Source organism: Salvelinus sp. IW2-2015, linkage group LG9 (assembly GCF_002910315.2).
Source record: "Salvelinus sp. IW2-2015 linkage group LG9, ASM291031v2, whole genome shotgun sequence".
Taxonomy (NCBI): domain Eukaryota; kingdom Metazoa; phylum Chordata; class Actinopteri; order Salmoniformes; family Salmonidae; genus Salvelinus; species Salvelinus sp. IW2-2015.
This window is the reverse complement of record NC_036849.1, coordinates 16,935,892-16,958,539: the sequence shown is the minus strand read 5'-3', so window position 1 is coordinate 16,958,539 and position 22,648 is coordinate 16,935,892. Positions and strand designations below refer to the sequence as shown.

General features: G+C 40.0%; 1 protein-coding gene and 2 long non-coding RNA genes across 4 annotated transcripts in view; 2 read left to right on the top strand and 1 right to left on the bottom strand.

Annotated features, from left to right (window-relative positions):
- LOC111968705 (uncharacterized) overlaps positions 1 to 4,133 on the bottom strand; it is a 7,026-nt gene extending 2,893 nt beyond the window's left edge. The window contains exons 1-2 of the long non-coding RNA XR_002877907.2: positions 3,703 to 4,133; positions 2,690 to 2,889 (exon numbers count right to left, since the gene is read on the bottom strand). This is a non-coding gene — a long non-coding RNA (uncharacterized lncRNA). The remainder of the gene's footprint in view (positions 1 to 2,689; positions 2,890 to 3,702) is intronic.
- Positions 4,134 to 4,649: 516 nt separating this feature from the next.
- Positions 4,650 to 13,906, top strand: LOC111968704 (homeobox protein OTX2). Of its 2 annotated transcripts, XM_023994510.2 has the most exons (4): positions 4,650 to 4,971; positions 7,962 to 8,178; positions 8,618 to 8,769; positions 9,130 to 13,906. In XM_023994510.2, the coding sequence occupies exons 2-4, from the start codon at positions 8,082 to 8,084 to the stop codon at positions 9,751 to 9,753; spliced, it is 873 nt and encodes a 290-aa protein (XP_023850278.1). In that variant the 5' UTR covers positions 4,650 to 4,971; positions 7,962 to 8,081; the 3' UTR covers positions 9,754 to 13,906. The 2 variants fall into 2 exon arrangements, with proteins under 2 accessions (XP_023850278.1, XP_070301276.1); XM_070445175.1 differs by lacking the exon at positions 4,650 to 4,971 and having other exon boundaries at positions 7,788 to 8,178.
- Positions 13,907 to 14,187: 281 nt separating this feature from the next.
- On the top strand, positions 14,188 to 20,997 carry LOC111968341 (uncharacterized). The gene is made up of 3 exons (XR_002877873.2): positions 14,188 to 14,400; positions 14,499 to 14,537; positions 20,435 to 20,997. It is a non-coding gene; the product is annotated as an uncharacterized lncRNA (long non-coding RNA).
- The last annotated feature ends 1,651 nt before the right edge of the window (positions 20,998 to 22,648 follow it).

Sequence of the window (22,648 nt, the reverse complement as noted above, 5' to 3'; positions counted from 1 at the left end):
AACAGTTAGCAGATAGCAGATCCTGACTAAATATGGTAGGTAACAGTTAGCAGATAGCAGATCCTGACTAAATATGGTAGGTAACAGTTAGCAGATAGCAGAGTTCTTCAACAACACACAGTGTGTGATTCTACAAGTTCAGTATACAGTATAATGATGGTACAAATGGTAAACAGAACCATGGATTTAATTTACAACATGAATCAAATAAAAACAAACACACTACATGACGCAGGAGAGTGTACAATTTCAGCCTTCATCTCATTAGACTGTGAGAAAATGACAGTGAAAATGCCTGCCGCCCCCTAAACCCAGGGGAATACTTTGAATGTGTATTGATGACCTGAAAGGTCAATGTTACATGTTACATTAGGCAAAGGGTTAGCCCCTTGCCATGAGGGAATAGCAGATAAAACAAGGTTTTCATTGAAGCCTTGTGTTACTTACACACCTTCACCAGGACACTAGCACATCCATCAAACCTGATGAACTCATTTCAATACAGTTTGTGATAAACCATTGTTCTGCTCATATCTCTCTCTCTCTACTCACAAAGCCAGAGGCGACATCTACAACTACATTAAATATGCTCTCCACATTTCATTCGTCTTCGTGTACGACAATTATTATTTATTTATTTTATTTTCACTTCTACTCAACATGAATTATAGTACCAATATCAATCATCATGGTATTTTTAAATCGACTACGGATCAATAACAAATAATTATGGCTTGACAATCTCAGAATCTCAGGTTCATATATAATGTGCACTGCATAAACTACCAGAACAAAAGTTCTTCCAACCAGTGACAATGTTATGGGCCTAATAGCATCCTGAACGAACTATATTTACATGTACAAGTACATTTTCATTGTGTTGTTATTCTTACACTATACATGTATTATTATATTTAGTATTATATCCAGCATAACATATTTAAGATACAATGTATACAACAGTCGCTTGAAGAAACAAATGATTGAGCATTATAAAACGAACTAAAGGGTTCGGTAGGTTCTCCTAAATTAAGTTATATCTTAATAATAATGTTGAATCATCCTTGGTTGAATGAATGAGATTGCAGAAGAATAGTTTTATTTGATTCGTTGTTTTTCATTATAAATTCCTGACGTGGATTCTTTATTTCATAGAAAAATAAGGCCTTATATTAGGCTATTTCAAAAAGATTGAAGGTCCTTTATGCTGTTAATTCACAGATATGAATCCTACAATATAGTAGACTGTCAACGTCTTCTCTTGATCCTGAGATTATGTCCGTTTTAAGGTGAAACAGTTTATATTGAGTTTTGGCGCAGAAAAAAATCCCCTTACATTCCACAGTCATCACGCGGGATTTTAAAACGAGGAGGAACGTGATGCTTCGACACAACCAAGCAATGAAGAGCAGCTTGCTTTATGTAGCCTAGCCTATTTGTGTATGTATTTTTATGTATGTACAGTACATATGTATGTATTTGTTTGTTCTATTCTAGTCTAAAAAAGAGACGTGTGTAGAAGTGTGCATGGGAGGGAGGAAGAAAGAGAGAGGGAGAGCGAGATTGAGCGAAGAGCGCACATCTGAAAATGTATAATATTTATTTTTGTTACATTTGTGTAAATATAAAACGGTGTAAATATATATATTTTATAATTGCATCATGGTGATGAATGATGATGAATGGGATACATTTACATGAACACGAGAAGGCAACGGGGATTTAATCATCGGTTAAAAAACATTGAGGTTAAAGTGTAAAGTGGTAAGTCATAGTGCGAATAGATGAAAAGAGGAAGAAGAATAGGTATAGGTAGAGTTTGATTCATACATCCAATTTGTGTTGAATTTGGGATTTGAATCCCGCAACTCTTAACCCCGGGTTCACTTACCAGAGGCACAGATAAAAGACCTCGTCCTTGTCAATTAGCCGGGAGTCAGTGGGAGCGCTGATTGCCAGAGGCGTTAACTCGTTTTCCCTTTAAACATCGTCCTCCTTTTAAGATAGAAAGTCCCCGAGGAGGGCTGGTGTTTGAATTTAATAAATAATTTAGCAATTTAAACGGCGAGGAGCAAGCGCGATGCTACGGATAACGATATCAGGCACAATGATTTTCCACACAACACCGTAATGTATTAGGCTATTAATGCAGGTAAACAACCTCTGTGCGTTATTCGATAGCTCTGGTTGCTCGTGCCACCTCTATGATCGGGCTATTATTTTAGTATTCGTGAGTTAATAATTATAAAGGTAGCCTAAAAAACGAAATGGCATGCTGAAAAGTAGGCCTTAAAATGAGTATAGATTTCAATAGCCTAAAATTAGCACACCGCAAGGCCTTCGTAGCTTTTAATTTGCTTAATTTAAAGGCTATGTTTTATGACAATACAACATAAGAAAAAAAGAAAAAATTTCGTTTGTTTTTACATCACTTCTGATTTGGCCTAATAATGAAACTTTCTTTGGGTAAAGCCTTTGAATTCAAGGAGAGGCCTGAGAAAAAGAGGGACCACTTTGAAAGCTTACTTTCATAATATACGTATAAACAAATACCTATATATATTTGTTTTTTATTACTATACCCAAAAGCACCGCGGGACAATCAAATCCCTAATGTTAACTAATGGAATTGGCTAATTTACTTCAAAAACACAAATGAAGAAAATGCAGATACAGTATTAACAGATACCTGACAACTTGCCATGTCCCTATACATCCCTCAGACAGAGAACGGCTGTAGGCTGAAGAAACCCCGGTCATAAACTAGATCACATGTTGGAAAACTTTACTCCAGTCGAGATGCAAACATGACGAGTCCGGAACAGAAGATTGATAGAGAAAAAAAAAGTCTAGACGGCGTGATCCCCGACGATTTCCATTCATCAAAGTCTGTCAAAATAAATAATATAGATTTTTACATTAGTCAATGTGTTTGATTGCGTAAAAACACAGGTCTAACGATTCAATACTGCACTTTTGACTTAGCCTAGGCTACTCTTAAGACTGCTAGAGAGGCAACTGACGATTTATAAAACCCAGGTTCTGTCTCTGTTTACAAATCTAAATCAATATTCGAATCCGTTTGAAGTGAGCGGGTTTGTCCGTGTGTGTGTATGTGCGTGTGCGTGCGTGTGCGTGTGTGTGTGTGTGTGTGTGTGTGTTGTGTGTGTGTTGTGTGTGTGTGTTGTGTGGTGTGTTGGTTGGGGTGGTGGTGTTGTGTGTGTGTGTGTGTGTGTGTGTGTGTGTGTGTGTTGTGTGGTGTGTGTGTGTGTGTGTGTAGGTGTTCCTCAAAGCTCCTTAAGATGATACATTTACCAAGGCGTGCCAAAACCCTCGGCATATTGTTTTGGTGCGCATACAGGTTACATTCATTACAAGTGACGTAGGCTAATAGTTGTGGCTTGAGTCAATATCAATGAAGGACCTGTTAGATTGTCTGATCTATCAACTAATCAACTATAGTACTTAGGCCTAATTGTAAAGCGAATAATAACAATAATAATAATAATATTATTATAGAAAAAAAATAACTTATGTGATTTTTTTTTTGTAGAGGGATGCCATAAAACTATTAAACCTGTTATTATGTACACATATCATACATTTTTGTGAAGCGATCATTCAAAATGTAGGCCTCTGAATAACTCTGAATATCCAAAAAATGACGTTTTCATTATTCACATGAATTTAAAATAGTCATACCTTTGCGAGATAAAAACAGTTGATTTTCTCCTGAAGTGTAAGTGGCCGACAGTTCTCCAGTCAATTCAAGGGTGCAGGAAAAATGCATCCACTGAAATAAGTCGGATGTCACCAAACTCCTGCAGGGATGGTATTTTCTCTGTCGATGTGTTCCAGCCACAACAGCATGTCTTAACATGGCTGATATTTAAAGCTATTAACTTGTTTAAAAAATACACCACCAGGAAATAGTATTATATCTGGTAATAATATATAAGGGCCAAATCTTCGGTTAGTCCGCCTCGTATAGTATTCCCTGTACCCTGGCTGAATTTTGCTATATCAACTTGATCAGAGCAGACTGGGCGCTCTGTGGATGGGAGGACAGTTTTAAGGAAATAAGTCTCCTTAAATCCCCCCTTGCTACGCAATGGAATGTGAGAGGACCGTGTTTTAGCCTCCACTTGAAGCGCCTGCTTTTCGCCCGGACGGTTTTTGTCATCGGCCCCAGAATTGTCATGGATTCGTAGGGAATGCTCCATGTTGTTTTTAGCTCTTGTTATAAGTCATTATTCGTAAGATTAAAATACTGTGGTTATTGATTTTACCTTTCCCACTGATTATAACCATTTATTAACCGTGGGGCTAGTTTCATATTTACCATAATTGGGAACAGTTTATATAATTATAGTTCTAACTTCAGTGTGCTAAATAGACTTAAAATGTGATCATGTCAATTGTGATGGTTAAATGTGCTCCGTCCATTAACCACTCAAATGAGTCTTGATGCAGGGACACAATTGCTCCTATCCATTTGCTAAGATTTCCAGCCCTGTAAGTTTGAGGTTTTATTATTAATTTACTCTCAGTTCAGGGATGAAAATGTTGTCGGTCGCCCCTTCGCTGCCATTGGCTGAGGAGTTTGCGTCAAAGCGTAGCTGGCGACATTTGCTTCTCAGCAAATCTCCCCGCGAGAGAGAGAGACAGACCCCAGCTTCGAGTCCTCCAGACGTTTTCATTGGCCAGCCCTCTCTACAAATCCAACTCCAGCAACTTCCCCAGAACAGACTAACAAATCATAACCGCATGTATTTTACCATCATAAACGCTTTTGCACTATCCCATACATTGGTGCAAGTGTTGAAGATTAAAGTTTTGTCGGTATTTTTATTCGAATATATCCAAAGCGACAGTTACTTTTGATTGTTTACATTACAGGATTTCGAGAGAGCTATTTTATTCAAGGAAAGAACTGGACAAAGAACATTCTACTCCGGCACACAATCGAGAGTAAGTTGCCATTTATTATGATCATTTTTATTATTATTATTATTAGACTATTATTATAGCCTACCATTATATGTATAGGAGTCGTAATTGTTGTACAACAAAAGGATGTATTGGCTACCTATTAGCCTATACGCTATACAGACAACATCCCACAGCAGAAATATATATCAATTAAATGAAATTAACAATATAACAATACAATTCATTAGATAGTGTATTAGGCCCTATTAGGTCACTGTGTTTGGACAACTATTTATGGTCAATTAACACCTTGCATAACCTGGAGAAAGAGAGAAACGTCCTGACACATGTTAATCGAAGGATTAAACAAAACTCATTAGACCATTGAACACTCTGGTGTGTATTGTGTATGGATCTTCCATTTTAGCCTGAAGCCTACTGTAGGAAACTGGAAAACAGTTTTATGACACAGTTTCTGTCCTAAATGTGACAATGAATTCTGTAATTTTAAAACTCAGCGCTAGTTTGTAGCTACATTTATAGCCAAATAAGGCTAATAATTTGAGCCGTAATTTTGTCTTCAACATAAATATTGTATTGGAGAAATTTGAATAGCTAATATTTGTTCTACTCTTTCGATTACTTTCTTCAATCTGAATGCATTCCAGTGAATGTTCTCAGTTGGTGTGAAAATACATGCAGACAAAGGGCGATAATTGAGGAGGCGTGTAGTGAACCCTCTTTCCGCCTGTACAACACCTCCCTCCCCTACCGTCCTATATGGAACCGACAGTCGTGACAGGGCACGCGGGAGGGTCCTGGCAATTCTCTGAAATATAGCCTAACATCTCAAACATTTTGCTCTTTTTTTTAGCGTATGAGCTGTTTGCTTTGGTTTATACAAATTACGCTTGACCTACAGCTTAAATAACAAATGGCCCACATTTGCTTAAAAAAATCGTTTTATTTGTTAGAGGGACAGGTGTGTTTGTCCGTAACAAAAAGTCTTACAATATTTTCTAACACTTTAATATCGATTGAGTAGCCTAAAAAACACTATCTGGAAATGTGTTAGTCAAGTTATAGACCTGATGTTTCTTTTAAAAATATAGCCTATAGGCAAACATTTAGCATAGTCCTATATTGATCTGTTTCCATTAGGCTATCCATATGTCTAACAACAACGAAAAACGTCGTATGAACTGTTTTATTATGATTCTGCATGGCATATGGATATTAAATGAAAGAGAAGAACCTGTCTTATTTTCTTCAGCCTGCAAAATTATTATTATTATGACTGAATGCAGTGCAGAGTTGAGGATAGCGTCCTGTAATTAGGCTGCGCGTGCCACCCGGATTATCTCGTTAATTCATCAACATAAACATTTATCATAATTAATTCTTGGACAGGGTAATTATTATTGAGCGGGTGTGCAACTGGTAGACGAAGTCTGTTTAAAGTGTGACAGATTGAGTGGAGGGAAAAAAACCGTTGGATGGATATTAAAAAATGCCACTCCGGTCGAATAATCAAGAGACACTGGGGAGGGGGGGGGGTACCATAAATGTTATTTAAACCAGTTCTCCAGGTTTAAATATTCCAATAGTATAGAATTGTTCAATCTTTATGAAGATACTCATGGAACTAAGTTGTTAACCTCTCTTTAAATCAGACATATTTAAAGTCATTGAGAAAGTGTTTTTCCACAACCATGGCGTTTTTGGATTCAATTTCTGCGGGGGACCAGAACGAAAAAAGTATGAAAATGAATGCACTCACTACTGTAAGTCTCTCTGGATAAGAGCGTCTGCTAAATTACTAAAATGGAAATGTCCATGCTCTATAGGCTACCTGAAGAGAGTGCATAACCTACTATCAAATACATTCAAGTTAGTCCTGTGCTGTGTCATTAGTCAGTTCAACAACTGAATATTTCCGCGAGTAATATTATTTTTTGATTGATTCATAACCAATGTCAATAAATCATTAATGAAGCATGTATTTACCAATAAATGACATTATTTAGGCCAATTAAAAGGGAACTAGGCCTATATACTCCAGGCCCTTCATGAATCATCTACATTGTCTAAATAGGTTACTTTATAGCAGTTTGATTGGCAGGGCTGATGTTTCCTACAGCCCAAGGCTGAGGGTTTTTTAATGGGTTTTAACACCTTAAATTAGTCAAGAGGCGTTTTGACAGTGGGAGATAGGGGGAGGGAGTTAGCCTATAACTGCTAATAGGGTTGGTTGCCTGTTTGGTTAACTCAAGTCCCCTAAGCGTGGGCCTCGTTATTAAAACATTTCGATTGCCTTCTGAACGTTATTCAACCTTGTAAATCTAATTACAGCAAGCAATTAATTAGGATGGAAATTGAGAAGAACCTATTGGGCACAGTCGAGTTCCATACTACTTTTAAATTGTTAGCTGAAGTAGCCTTCTTTTTTCACATTTGAATGGCATCCTATTCACGTTTACAGCGATTACTGGTGCGGACAAAACCAAGAGGCAGGGTGAAAAGCTTGGCCTAGTGAAATGGCTACAGTACAAAATGGGCCCGATAAGTTGACTGCATTGTTAGCTACTTTTCGCCAAAGGGTTTTTTGTTATCAGTCTCATTTATCAGGCCTACAGTGTCTTTGTCTCGGCAAATGGCCCCCAATCAATTCCCTTATATTTGAGACAATTAGCTGGGCTCTATGTAAATGATGATCCTTGCTGCGTCCCAATGTGTGTGCATTTGAGCGACTGTGTTTTGTTCTTTGAGAGTACTTGTTGCAATTAAGGATGTTGCTTTTTTGGCCTGGGGTGTTGGAGGGGGGAGTGGGGGGAGGGAGGAACGTTTGTCAAGATGAGCCACGCTCTCTTGAAGAGGACAGCTGGGGCTCTGGGACTGTTTTAAGAGCACACTGCGGTTGGATAGGGTTTATTGCCAACTAATCACAGCGCTGAGTCCATCAAATGCTATTTAAACTGGATGCAACTTGCTTTGCTCAATTTCTTCTCTTTTTATGATTTTTGCAATAGACATTCAGCGGCAGAATCGAGACGTCGAGAAAAAGAACCAATAAACAACCAAGGACATCTAACGGGCCATACCCAATTTTCAACATTTTCTCCAACTTTACCCCCCAGTCCAACATTAGCATGATGTCGTATCTCAAGCAACCACCTTACACAGTCAATGGACTGAGCTTAACGACCTCCGGAATGGACCTTCTGCATCCATCCGTGGGCTACCCAGGTAAGTTCCAGGACTTTTTACGCGTGTGCATGGATGCTTTAATAATTTATGTCAACTCTTCATTTGATTAGATTTTCCAATTAGGGTCAAATCACGTAAAGCCATCATGGATATAATGCCTCTGGTTACTGATTTATATCTAAAACATGCTTTTTAACACCAAGGGATTAATGTTAATAATGCATTATCATAATGCTGAAATGAGGCAAGACATCAACTAAATTTTGCATTCTGTTGTACTGACTTGAAAATTCTTATTTCACTAAATGTTTGTAAAATGTCATTGGTCCTGAATTCGTCTTAGCCCTGCATAGCAAATACATGTTATTAAACAATGTTGTTTCACAGTTGTGTCTCAATATCCCTACTTTATATTCTGATAATCTTATGTGGGTAGAATTAACATTTTTAGTTATGTGCATATGTTTATTTTCAACAGCGACGCCCCGCAAGCAGAGACGAGAAAGGACGACTTTCACACGCGCCCAACTTGACGTTTTAGAGGCACTGTTCGGCAAAACTCGATATCCTGATATATTCATGCGCGAGGAGGTAGCACTGAAAATCAATCTGCCAGAGTCTCGTGTACAGGTGAGTGTTGACACAGGCACAAATACTCCCTATCACTGAATAATAAATTTCCGCTGTTTGTGGCAACTCAAACGAGAGGAGACAGATGGCCATAACAGTAATTGGCATGGCATTCATAAACAGAAGCTTTGAAAAACAAAATAGACTACTACTCAGACTACGTTTACTGTGTCAAGCAGTGCTTTTCAACATCAGTATAATAACACATCTCCGAAGTCTATGATCAACACAACACACTTTTTCAAAATTATCTGGTTCATACGTAAAAGCCTATTATGTGACGCAAATAGGCTTTTACGTGTGAACCTTTCCTTACTGTTTGGGTGATTAATTGTGTTTGCTATTTTGTGTTTATTTTAGGTTTGGTTTAAGAACCGAAGGGCAAAGTGCCGCCAGCAACAACAGCAGCAGCAGAACGGGGGGCAGAACAAAGTGCGACCAGCCAAAAAGAAGAGTTCTCCAGCCAGGGAAGCGAGCTCTGAGAGCGGGGCGAGTGGCCAGTTCACACCGCCCTCAAGTACTACTTCAGTCCCTTCCATATCAACCAGCACCGCACCGGTATCTATTTGGAGTCCAGCTTCCATCTCTCCACTGGCTGACCCTCTTTCTACATCCTCCTCCTGCATGCAAAGATCCTACCCAATGACCTACACACAGGCCTCGGGATACAGCCAAGGCTATGCCGGATCAACGTCATACTTCGGCGGAATGGACTGCGGTTCTTACCTTACACCCATGCACCACCAGTTGTCTGGCCCCGGGACGACACTCAGTCCTATGAGCACCAACGCCGTCACAAGCCATCTGAACCAGTCCCCTGCATCCCTCTCCACTCAGGGCTACGGAGCCTCGGGGCTAGGCTTCAACTCCACGGCGGACTGCTTGGATTATAAGGACCAAGCGGCATCCTGGAAGCTGAATTTCAATGCCGATTGCTTGGATTATAAAGACCAGACTTCATCGTGGAAGTTCCAAGTCCTGTGAAAAGAACAATATGGCTATGTAAACTATTCAAACGATGATAATGATGATAAATCAAACATATAGCCCTGCCATCCTTCAATAAGATATATCCGTAAAAGACTGATTATTCGTGTCGCCGGTAAGGAACTTCGAGAGAGAAAGGGAGAGGGGGGGGGGGGGGCGACTCTCCGTAGCGGCTCGTGTTGTTGGCATGAAGTTTAGCCCGGTCCAGCAGAAGAGAAGTCATAATTTATTTTAGCACTGGCAAAGATATTTTATTTTCATTAACCTCACAGGTTGAAGCCATCTCACCTGTCTGTCAGTGTGTATGTACCTCTATGCTTACAGTACAGCACCTGTTGGTTAATTGAAGGAAAACTTGAAGTCGACTCGTAGTAACTTATGGTACATCACAGCCACGGACAAATCCTTATTCAAGAACAACATTGGTAGAGGAGCCAATCTTTTGGTTAAGTGCTTGGGATGGACAGGCTTCATTTAAGCCTCTTACAACTTGCCGACCTATTGGCGGAGGAACACTTTGACCAGGAATGTTGTGTGGACTGCGCTCCCCCGAGGCGACACGGATTGACTACTTTATTTAAGAAAAAGTGTTTATAAGGAATCAAAATGTAGTTTCTAAGAGACAATCAGTGTGTGTCTTATATAAATGGTACATATGTGTTTGTTTTTTAAATCTGTGCTAGCCTTCGAAACTGTGATCTGTTGTATTGTATGCAATTTGTGAGCTCCCTCGCATCAGCGATGACTCTCTGCTGTGATTTTAATAGATTTGTAACTTTTTGAACAACAAGAAAATAATGGATAATGGTTAAATAATGATTATTGCAAGAGACAACCTGACTGTCCAAACATATGGTAGAACATCTGAGGGGATACTGGAAAAGAAATTCGATTGCTGAGACCTCTCTGGACGCGTCCCTCCTAGCGCGTCCCTATCCATTGATCACTCACGTTGATTGTGGATCCCTAACATGGCTCCAAAAATGGTGTGACCCCACCGCTGAACAGACATAAATAAAGGTCCTGAGATCAGACCCCCTCATTTATCAATGAACTAAATATGGATTCACTATTGACTGTGTGTGTGTGTGTGTTGATACATATTTATGTATTTTACAACGTCATCCGTGGACATCAGATATGGATTAAACCCTGTGGAAGTAGGTTTATATGTATGTTCCCTCACCTTGAATTGAACAAATAAATATTCATAGGAAGAGCCATAATACTATTTATTGGATGAATTGACAGAGAATGCACGTTGGATATGTTTATTGCTAAATATTGACTTGACTTCAGCCTTTCAAGCAAAAATTCAAACAAAATCTTGGTAGCCAAAATATATTGCAGGAGGCCTATGCCATGATATTATTTTACCCCAGATTACGATATTTTCTAAACGAAATTAATGAACGAATTGAATTGAGGTGTGTTAATTAGGTCTGTAATTGCTATCTTAGTAAGCAATCATTAGCCACACTTGGCCGTTCAATATCCTCCAATCAGTCTCAAACGGTAAACACGCAGCCTACTGTCTACATTGACCATTATTATAATAAATAAAACAATAATGGTGTTTCAGTCATACATTGGATAAATAATACCAGAGTAGGCCTATTTCAAGTCATACAATATAGTTGTTGCTCTTTTCTTTGTCAAACCCACAGACACAAAACATGGATTTGACTCTACGACGTTAAAACCGTGGTAGGCTACGATGACAGTGAACAAATAGGCTACGATGACAGTGATCAGCCTGCGTCGTTTATTTTTGCTATACAAAATAAGAGTTTAGGGCCTATGTATTTCTCGAACAGCCAGTGTATAGCACATTTTTTATATGTTGCTTTTTCTTAGTTTCCGGTCCCTCATTTCAGATAGTCTCAGCGACAGGAATGTGCTTCTTGGGAAAGTAGTGTTAATCCTGGCCTCAAAAAGAAACTAATCCCAATATTTTACTAGCGGGGTTTCTTTAGGGCACAGTCATTCAAAGACCGCCGCATGCTTCTGCCCAACCCTGCATTCCAAAAGCTGGCCTACCGTACCAGTTCGTTAAAAGCAGCCTCTCTACAAACACACTTTGACTGAGTTTTTGTTCAACTCATGGATTGACTCGATCTCTACAAAAATAATGAGGTTATAGCAACGATTCATGCCACTTAGTAATAATATTGTTAAACTGAAGCTGCCCATATTCTGCAAACTTTTTCCGAAATCAATTAAAGGGTAACAAAAGATGTCTGATTAGTTAAGTTATTCAAATATCTTGAAACACAGCTCTCTGGAAAGTTCCACTACGACTCGTCATTGCACAAAGTTTCAAGCCTGCCTTGATAGTATTTTTTTTTTTTTAAGAATCTGATTTAGGGGGTGCACTGTTTGAGAACAATTGGCACCCCGGAGTCCTCTGGAGCTCAATGGAGAACTTCTACAAAACTAAATCTGGCGAAGGCAAAGAAAGTGGGTGGGGAAAGGGTTTTACCGTCGGCTCCGGGTTATTTTTGAAAGTCTGACTCTGAGTATTTAACGTTATTGTGAGTTGACTGAGGCAAAGTCAGACAGGCAATCGAATCTTTAATTACTTCATGCCTATGCAGTAATTGTAAGAAGTCGAACATTCAATTAGCATCCTTGACATTGCCAATAATCTCTCTTTCATTCGAGTCCTCAGTAAAAGAAACACACTAATTAAAACCCGGGTTTGAAATAATTGAACCATTAAAAAGAGGGCTAAAGATTTGGATTTCATTCTTTTTATTCCATTTTATCCCTTAGTTCAGAAAAAGTGGTGACTGAACCGTGTGTGCGTGTGCGCGCGCGTGTTTGTGTGTGCGTGTTGGTGTTCGTGTGTGTAATGTAAATCATCATTATTATCAGCTATAATAGATGGTTAGTTTAGATGTAAGTGAAAGTTCAGTTGTATCAACCTAAAGGTCTAGTTGAGTGCAAGAAGCCTAGTAATTGTAAAAAAAAATTATAATAATACATTTTAAAAACGTATATGTAACAAACAATGAAACAATAATCATTCAAATGTAAACAATAGATGCAGTTGTCTGTGGCATGCATGTTAAAGAGATTGCGTCTCCTCGTGCAGTGTCAACTGGCCTCTGCCCTCCAGACTGTACAATGTGTTTCCATGTTTGAAATTGAAGGTCACTTGCAGGAAGATTTATATAATAACGGACAACTTTCGGTCGGCTATAAGCATTTGGTTTGACCATAAATGATCAGTGTTCATAAGGGGAAATCCCAAATATAAGCGCACGTAATTTGGATATGTGTGTAAAGTGTGGAATTAATTTTAGGCGCAGGAATTAAGGATTCGGATTGGGCCCTAGCGCACAGAGCCTGGTTCCGCTCTAGGTTTCGTCACTGTTTGCTCTTTGGGGTTTTAGCCTGTGTTTCTGTATAATCACTTTGTGACAACTGCTGATGTAAAAATGGCTTTATAAATACATTTGATTCATTCACAGCACATAAGCTATTCATGAGAGATTCTAATGGAAATATAACAAAAATCAACTAACTCATACAATGCAATAAAAACCCTTTGTAATTAGGTTTAACACAAGTTAAATAACAACATGTATACTATCTATGAATGCTCATACTCAACAAATATTATTTTAGAGGTCAAATCGGCTGCTAAATAACTGTCAGACCAGGCTGGGCTGGGCTGTGGCTGGGCTGTGGTTGGGCTGTGGCTGGGCTGTAGCTGGCTGGCTGGTCAGACAGTGTAGTACAGTAGGGTTGACATATTCCGTTGAGGAGAAACTCTAAGCAGGGAAACTTTACGCACAACTTTACGCACATGCACACCATGGTGATAACTGATGATAACAATAAAAATAATAGACCCAATGAGAATAATAATAATAATGCTAAAAATAATACTAATTAATAATACTAAGAAGACAAAATCACAACCATCACCATCATCTAAAGCTTTTTCATCCAACTGTCTCCTTTTCTTTTTATGTCAGATGGTCCAACACCATCCGTAGACAGTTGCTTTCATTTTTGGTGTAATTCTAATTTCTGGATTAGGTTTAAAATACAGGATTCAATCTTGCTATGTCACATGCTTGTGCAAAACACCCATTGCATTTGTAGACCTATCATTAAAATAAATGAGCCACTAACTATCCATATGTGTTCCTCCATATGAAGGATGTGATTTATTTACCTTCCTAATGTGTTTAATCATCGAGATCTAAGGAAGACGCAGGATAAATCATTCACCTAAACAATGCACTAATAATCAGGTCTTGTTGATAAGTGCAGTGACATTCTGAGGCACAACAGGCTCACTGAGGGTTATAACTTTTGAAAGTGATATTTTAAGCGTGCACAAGTGACGGTGAGATTAGACGCCAGGTGCGCATACCCCATATTGAAGACCCCATTCCTACAGTCAGACTCGGAGTTTTAATAAAAAGCAAGCCGCACTGAAGAGCATATGGGACCGGCAGACGCTGCATTAATCCCTCCGATCTTTTGTTAACATCACAACAATAGGCTGCACTTAGCCTACAGCACTCCTGGTCCTGCCAGCCATGCACCGCATCACCATAACCACCGTCGGGAAGGCCCACACCAAGTGCTCACTGGAGACGCCCGGATGCAACCTGCGCAAGACGCGTGAGTGGCCCGCGTGATGTTGGGAAAATTTTTACAAGCCCTAAAACGCATTCCCAGATTATTACCTCAAAGTAAGTGAACATGATCTCTGATTACAGGCTACGAGGCCATCGACTGACGCTTCAACAAAGAAACAGGTGATGAGCACCTTCTTTTAGACAGGATCAACTATTATTGGACATTCATTCATAAAATAAATAAAAACGACAATATCCAAATGTAAATGTGTATTATTAATATAATTAATGATAGCGTACTATGTATAGGGCTATTGGTAGTTTATTAGAAGTCAAGTCAACCGTTATCAGTTGATAACGATTTAGGAATGAGGACCACGATAATGAGTTTACATTTATGACAACCGCGTCCACTATTGTGCTGACAATGACAATTATTGCTATATTCTTTTGGTTGAACTTTTTCATATATCAGACGATATACCGTTTAGGAAGGACATTATATTCCAGACAGATTTATTTAGGCAAGAATATGGTCTGGAAAGTGGGAGTAGGCTAATGTGTCCCTAATTCCAAATGTTGGCAAGCAACAGCTTAAAAGAACCATCCTGCAAAAATAGTATGCAAAAGACTTTCTCATTATCAGTTCGAAAAGCTTCAATTTGTTCCCCCTTTTCTTTTGTCCTTTCCATCAGTCTCGGGTATGGATACAAATCCTCTATGGCTTGGAACATATATACTGTCGAGAAATACTGCATATATGGCTACATGTAAACAAAACACCCATCATTTACTTTGAGCAATGAAAAACTGGCACACTATCCGTATGCTACACATGCAGACCTCTCAAATTAGCGATTTGGAGAAAAAAAAAAATATATAATTATAAGACACTCTCAACCAATCATGATGAGATTTGTGCAGAATTCGACTTGAACCATCAATGAGACCTTTTGGCAAATGTTTAATGATTCAAGAAAAACGGAAAAAAGATGAATGGTGTTAGGGAGAGTCGTTGGTGTTAGGGAGAGTCGTTGGTGTTGGGGAGAGTCGTTGGTGTTAGGGCGAGTCGTTGGTGTTAGGGGGAGTCGTTGGTGTTAGAGGGAGTCGTTGGTGTTACTACTACAACTATTACTACTACTACTACTACTATTACTACTGCTATTACTACCACTACTACTACTATTACTACTGCTATTACTACCACTACTACTACTATTACTACTACTACTATTACTATTACTACTACTACTACTAAAGTACAATAATAATAATAATAATATCAAACATTAATTCAGCACTATCCCTCTTATCCAGGCTCAGCAAACACAGCCCTATATTTTCTGCATTACTTATTTAAGTTTGTAACATCATCAGTGAATTTGATAATCTTGCCAAAGATTAAATTAAAAGGGTTTTGTACCCATAATAACAGATTTAGATGTTTTAAAATGAAATCTAACAGGATTGGAGTAAACCACTAAAAAGCATGTGATTTTAATTTGTTCGACTGCTCACACAAATCCGTGGATTTACAGAGATCTGGAACTGATAATAGTACAGCAGGACTAGTTGGAGGTCTGATAATAGTACAGCAGGACTAGTTGGAGGTCTGATAATAGTACAGCAGGACTTAAGTTGGAGGTCTTGATAATAGTACAGCAGGACTAGTTTGGAGGTCTGATAATAGTACAGCAGGACTAGTTGGAGGTCTGATAATAGTACAGCAGGGACTAGTTGGAGGTCTGATAATAGTACAGCAGGACTAGTTGGAGGTCTGATAATATACAAGCAGGACTAGTTGGAGGTCTGATAATAGTACAGCAGGACTAGTTGGAGGTCTGATAATAGTACAGCAGGACTAGTTGAGGTCTGATAATAGTACAGCAGGACTAGTTGGAGGTCTGATAATAGTACAGCAGGACTAGTTGGAGGTCTGATAATAGTACAGCAGGACTAGTTGGAGGTCTGATAATAGTACAGCAGGACTAGTTGGAGTCTGATAATAGTACAAGGCAGGACTAGTGGAGGTCTGATAATAGTACAGCAGGACTAGTTGGAGGTCTGATAATAGTACAGCAGGGACTAGTTGGAGGTCTGATAATAGTACAGCAGGACTAGTTGGAGGTCTGATAATAGTACAGCAGGACTAGTTGGAGGTCTGATAATAGTACAGCAGGACTAGTTGGAGGTCTGATAATAGTACAGCAGGACTAGTTGGAGGTCTGATAATAGTCAGCAGGACAGTTGGAGTCTGATAATAGTACAGCAGACTAGTTGGAGGTCTGATATAGTACAGCAGGACTAGTTGGAGGTCTTGATAAAGTACAGCAGGACTAGTTGGAGGTCTGATAATAGTACAGCAGGACTAGTTGGAGGTCTGATAATAGTACAGCAGGACTAGTTGGAGGTCTGATAATAGTACAGCAGGACTATTGGAGGTCTGATAATAGTACAGCAGGACTAGGTTGGAGGTCTGATAAATAGTACAGCAGGACTAGTTTGGAGGTCTGATAATAGTACAGCAGGACTAGTTGGAGGTCTGATAATAGTACAGGCAGGACTAGTTGGAGGTTGATATAGTATCAGCAGACTAGTTGGAAAGGTGATAATAGTACAGCAGGACTAGTTGGAGGTCTGATAATAGTACAGCAGGACTAGCTGGAGGTCTGATAATAGTACAGCAGGACTAGTTGGAGGTCTGATAAAGCAGAATATCACACATTCTTTTCACATAGTCCTACTGTAACATATTGCTCATGCCTGGTTGTAAGCTACAATGAATACTTTTTACTGAGCAGACCAAGGTTTTTGACTTACTTGTTATTATTCATTTGAATGATCAAAATAGTTTCAGAGATTAAAGGTGCATACTAACACATATTCCATTGAGGTCCAAAAGTCAGATCAAAAAGTGAAAAATAATATTTGCTAGCTGTAGCTAATAATATCTATGTGCAAATCAATAACAAATGTTGTATTCCTCTCTGAACAGTTGCTGGGGATGCAGCACTATTTCACTAAATACTACATGGTTTGTTAAGTCATTAAAAACTGATAACATTCACAGGCTATTGATGTCAGGGGCCAGTAAGTTTCTTACCCTGCTTGTCTTCTGTTCCCTCACAGAAGATTAATATGGACGTTTATCGGGCCAGTTGCTAGGGCCTTTTCAAGGCGTTGGCGGTGTTTCTCATTAGAACATGATGTAGCCTCGACCTACTTGTATGATAGGTGGGTTTGAAGGGGGGTAGCGTGATCCATTACATTAGGAAGAATCATATTTTGTTGGAAAACTCAACTCCAAAAGATGATTACAGGATCTCAGCATATGTTATAATAAAACCACATGTTATTATGTATATTGGTCAAGTTAATACCTAGTCAGTTAATGTCTACCTAGTTAGAACTAAACATGGAGTCCATGTAGGACCAGGGATTTAACAGCTCTTGGATTAACAGAGCATTCCATGAGAGGAAACATCTATCAACCCCCCTTTGACTAACAAACCATAAATAAAAAATCTCCTTAAGAGACAAATGGAAATACTTTTATGGTGGATTACATGTATCTAATGTCCTCCACGCAGCGGCTTGATGGGGACTAAAGTGCTCGAAATGAGGTGGAATGCGAAATGATAATCGCCTGATCAACAAATATTCCCAGAACTGACAACCCTAATGGTCGTTGGTGTGGCCACAAGCCATATAATAATATGATTTAACTGTAGACATCAGCTGTGTTTGGAAAGGTCATGCGAAATTCATATTATCCTCCACATATGTTCTCTAATCCTAGAAATCTATAACGTCACTTAGGCCTGTATAAAAGTGTACAGGCCTACCTAAGCATCATCCATCAATCAACTCGACAGGGAAACTAGAGAAAAATGGTGATGCAGACTATATCCAACGCATGAAGGCTTTGATCTAAACAAACATAAGAAAACAGATTCATGATTCGATGCTGGATGACTCACCACTACACTCTCACCCAAAGCGCGTCCCAGTGAGCGAGGCACTTCTCTCTCCCACATGATCCCACTGAGACACCTCATTATGGCAATTAGGCAGGTGCACGCGATGAGGCCTCTGATAATTAAGGCTACACCTTTCTAACGAACTCTCGGCAGCTCTTAATCTCCAGCAAACAAGATACCCTTGTGTGAAAGTGTATAAGGAACCAGAAATTAATTAGCTGAAACCAACAGATTACAGTTGAGAGACCCCCCTAGATGGACAGCGGTTAGTAACGAGACTAGAAGTTGGGAATGGGATGAGGTTAATGTAGAGCACCCCCGACAGACAGCACTACAGCTCCTTTTATTTCATTTTTTCCCCATTAAGTGTTATACATCAATGAACTGTTTCGAGTTGTCATCCAGACAGAGTCTAAGCCTTTTTGAAGTCATGGCGCACAACTATGCACCCAACGTGCTTTGAATATCTATTATGGGAAGCGAAAGCATAACTTTTTTCACTGAAATTCTAGAACACCAATACTTATCCACTTTTCCACTCAGATCAGAGCCTTTTCACTTATTCTTTGCTTCAAGATGAAAATCTCATATTCACTGAGAGGTTATTGTTATCAATGTGGGCACATGATAAGGGAAAGGAAAGGACTTGCTGTCCTCCAAGCCCCTCTCACTGTTATTCAACTGTGTTTCTTGTTCTGTAGGCCTACTTCATAATACGTCCACAAAGGCTCAGATTGCATCGAATTGTTAGGAGAAAAGGTGACTGAGCCCTCACTGGACCACTTCATTATCTTGATCAAAGGCAGGAGAAATCTGATCCCTCATTCAAGGTTGAATTGTGTTCTTCGTGGTGTAGGGGGTATGTTACCCAAAGCACTGTTCCAAGGCCAGTTTCACTGTTGACTTCTCAATGGTTGAGAGAGAATTCATGGGTTGCACCTTTGTCACTTGGTCGCAATTTTTGGCGCTCTCAATCTTAGCTAGCTAGCTAAAGTTATACTGCATCTAAAGTCAATCTGTCAATCTGGAGACATCACAACGATGACAAAAGCTTGTCCTACTAATTACTTATTCTTTGCAACCTGGACTCAGGGGTAGACATTACATAGTAAATGCAAATTCGCAACACCAATTAGTATAATATGTTACGTTTCATATGGTATGTATTAATTTGCGGATGTCCATCATCCATTTTGTATATGTTATGAATTTAGTACAATATATTACGAATTTGTTAAATGTATGATATGTTACGAATTCCAATTTGTTGTGGCTAACGTTAGCTAGGTGGCTAATGTGAGCTAGGCTAGGGGATAAGGGTTAGGAGTTAGGTTAAAGGGATAGGGGAAGGGTTAGTTACTATGCTAAGTAGTTGCAAATTAGCTAAAAAGTAGTAAGTAGTTCCAAAGTTGCTAATTTGCCAATAATGCTAAAGTTGTTCTTGACCTTTAGGTTCGTTCAGCCTAATTTGAGTGTCCCGGATTTACATTTACTATGTTATGTCTAGTCTATGAGACCAGGCTGCCTTTTGAAATATCCTGTGTTTCCAAGCCACAGTAATGCTCTTTAGACAAAATCTTCATCAGCGCCCATTGAGACTGCATTGAGTAGAATGCTCAGCTGGGCATTAGTCCTAAAACAAACGTTAAAAACATTATTGTGACGAAACGTGCAACCTATGAATAGGGTCGGATTATTGAGGCTGGATATAGAACAGTGCGTTTTGGCAACCAGTGCCTTGATCCCTCTCTACCACAGTGACTGGGGTATAATCGGACATTTGACCCTCATGACTCACACCCTTCCCCTAAAGCTTCATGTACCACCATGTCTCTGTGGAGTATAGGGGTGCACAGCTGAGCACAACACATTTTTGTGAATATTAAAGATGTGAAATGTACAAAGTGCTTACTGTCATTTAGGCTAAGTAAAGAATATTAGTCGCAATGTAACAAGTATAAGAGCAGTATGTCAAAGGAGAATGGAGGAAACACAGAGAGAGACCACTTCCATCAACATTGTCCCTCACATCCCTCCCTTCAGACCCTGTTCCCACCTCCAGGACACCTTGAATAATTTCTTTTTTTTATTTTACAGTGCAGGATCAGGGGAAGCTGCTCCAGCTGTCACAATACCATCAGCTGTAACCCACGCAGGCCCAGGTCCACCATGCTGCTGAGCTAAGGGAGAATTAGACAGAATGAGGAGAGCCCAGTCTGCGTGCCCTGCTCCACTCCGCTCTGCTCCCAATCATCTTACTGCTCTGCCCTCCTATTACCCTCCTTGGCCCATCCAACACTACTGCTGGATTCAGACCCCATGTCCTACTGGGCCTGCCCACACCACAGCAGACCATAACCAGCCACCAGCATAATGCTTGCAGAGGCTCAGCCAGGTGTAGTTATGGTAGGCTAAACCAGGCACAGATATTAATATAACTAACTGATGGAAGTCTTTTTGATAAAGGCACATAAACACATTAGTATATGCATTTTATTACACAGAAACAACACAATAAAAATGTAATAAATCAAATACAAATGTAATAAACATCCAAAAAGCTGAGTCCCATTCCACTTTACAACATTGAATAAATGATATGTGTTCCTCATCAGTTCATCAAACTCCTGCCCTTTTTGGCTTTTGTTTTCTCAATTAGTTCTCCGTTCCAGCCGACTCTATTCCCACTGCATAAATACGCCAGTGTTTTGGCTTGGAAGTGGAGCCAACAAACACATTGCCATGTCATGTATAGTATCTGTCTCATGTTCTCTGGGTCTATGAGCCAGTATGACAGGCCACTGAGCCCAGACAAGACAACAGGGCATCACTTACTGAACGCCAAGCATTTAATATGGCTTAGGGGTATTGGTCTGATTCAAGTGAAATCTTACAAGAATAGTGAAATCTTACTTATAAGGCCTATTTGACAGTTTTACAATGTCTTCCATCTACCTCTTCTAATCCCCCCATTCCCCTCCACCTGTTTGTCTCTGGTTTGCCTCCCTCTCTCGTGAGACCTTATGGGGTGGTAGCTGGGGCTGGGTGAGGCGAGGGAGTCGTTGGGTATAGGGACAGATGCAGCCTCTTCCCTCCCCTCTCGCTATCTCCCCTCTCTCCCCCCTCCCCTCCCCTACCCTCCCCTACCCACCTGTTTGGGCCAAACATTAGGGCTGAGCGGCCGCACATGTGCCATACCAGCGGCTTGGCCACCAGTTATTATCCCACCCCAGACAAAAGGGTATTTAGGCAGGCCGGGGGCAGCCTGCCTGCCCAGGGGGAACACAATGCCATGAGGCTGGCGGGCCTGTGGCCGCAGGCTCCTGAATCACGTGCCCGCTTGTGTGTGTGAGCGTCAGGGGGCATCTGTTATGTGTGTGTGTGTGTCACCCAAGGTATTATGCCATGGAGGGGTTGAGGGGGGGCAGGAAGGGGGGGGGGGGGGGGGGAATGGGGGAAAGGGAGGGGACTGGGAGTGTTTAAAAACAATTGTATCCATTATGATTAAATGAGGTCTTCAAAGAAATGCATTGTGGGCTCTAGCGTTGCTCACTCATAACAGGTCAGTCTCCACTGCTGTTGACATACACACGGCTGTCCGTTACTGCTGTTTAATAGTGCAGTTATAGGGTATTGGGTTTTATTGTTGTATTTTTATTACTGATTGCTATCTATTATAGTATAGAGTAGTAGGCAACTATCGTAATCCCTTTACTGATACAGCGTCAGTATGAGGTGCCATACATTCTGAAACATAACTAATGAATGAAGTTCAATAAATACAGCAGGCATTCTATACATTTGGGAACCCTCCCACAGTCCTCCAGCACCCCCTAGTTGAAACAGTTTTCAGTCCAATCCCCTCATTCTGTAGCCTGGGGTATTCAGCCCCTGATTCAAGACCTGTCTGAACTGGGCCTCTATAGCCTGCTGATGGCTGATCCACCAGAGGTTTTCACCAAAGGATGGAGTCTCTGTGTATGTCACGAGGTGAAAAAGTGAGAGGTTCTTAGGATCTAGGTTGAGCAGGCAGCGTGAAGTAGGCTGGAGGCAGACAACAGTGGATCAGTTTTTAACATTTATTTTGAAGGCATGGCTTTCTCCATTAAACTTTTCAAATGTTAACCATCAATTCATTGAGTTGTCCATACTTTGCCTCCACTTATCAGTTACTCCATTTCCATTATTTTACTTTAAAAACCCTGCTAATTGAAATCACAAATACAAAACCAACATGAAACAAAAAGGGGCACAGGAAGCGCAGCAAGCCCAGCAGGCAGGTGCCGTTTTCGCCATTATAACTTTCAACCC

Excerpts from the sequence above, each read along its gene's own strand:
- LOC111968704 (XM_023994510.2), top strand. The coding sequence starts at position 8,082 with ATGATGTCGTATCTCAAGCAACCACCTTACACAGTCAATGGACTGAGC. Across the intron at positions 8,179-8,617 it reads TCCATCCGTGGGCTACCCAG|CGACGCCCCGCAAGCAGAGA; the intron begins GTAAGTTCCAGG and ends TATTTTCAACAG. Across the intron at positions 8,770-9,129 it reads TGCCAGAGTCTCGTGTACAG|GTTTGGTTTAAGAACCGAAG; the intron begins GTGAGTGTTGAC and ends TGTTTATTTTAG.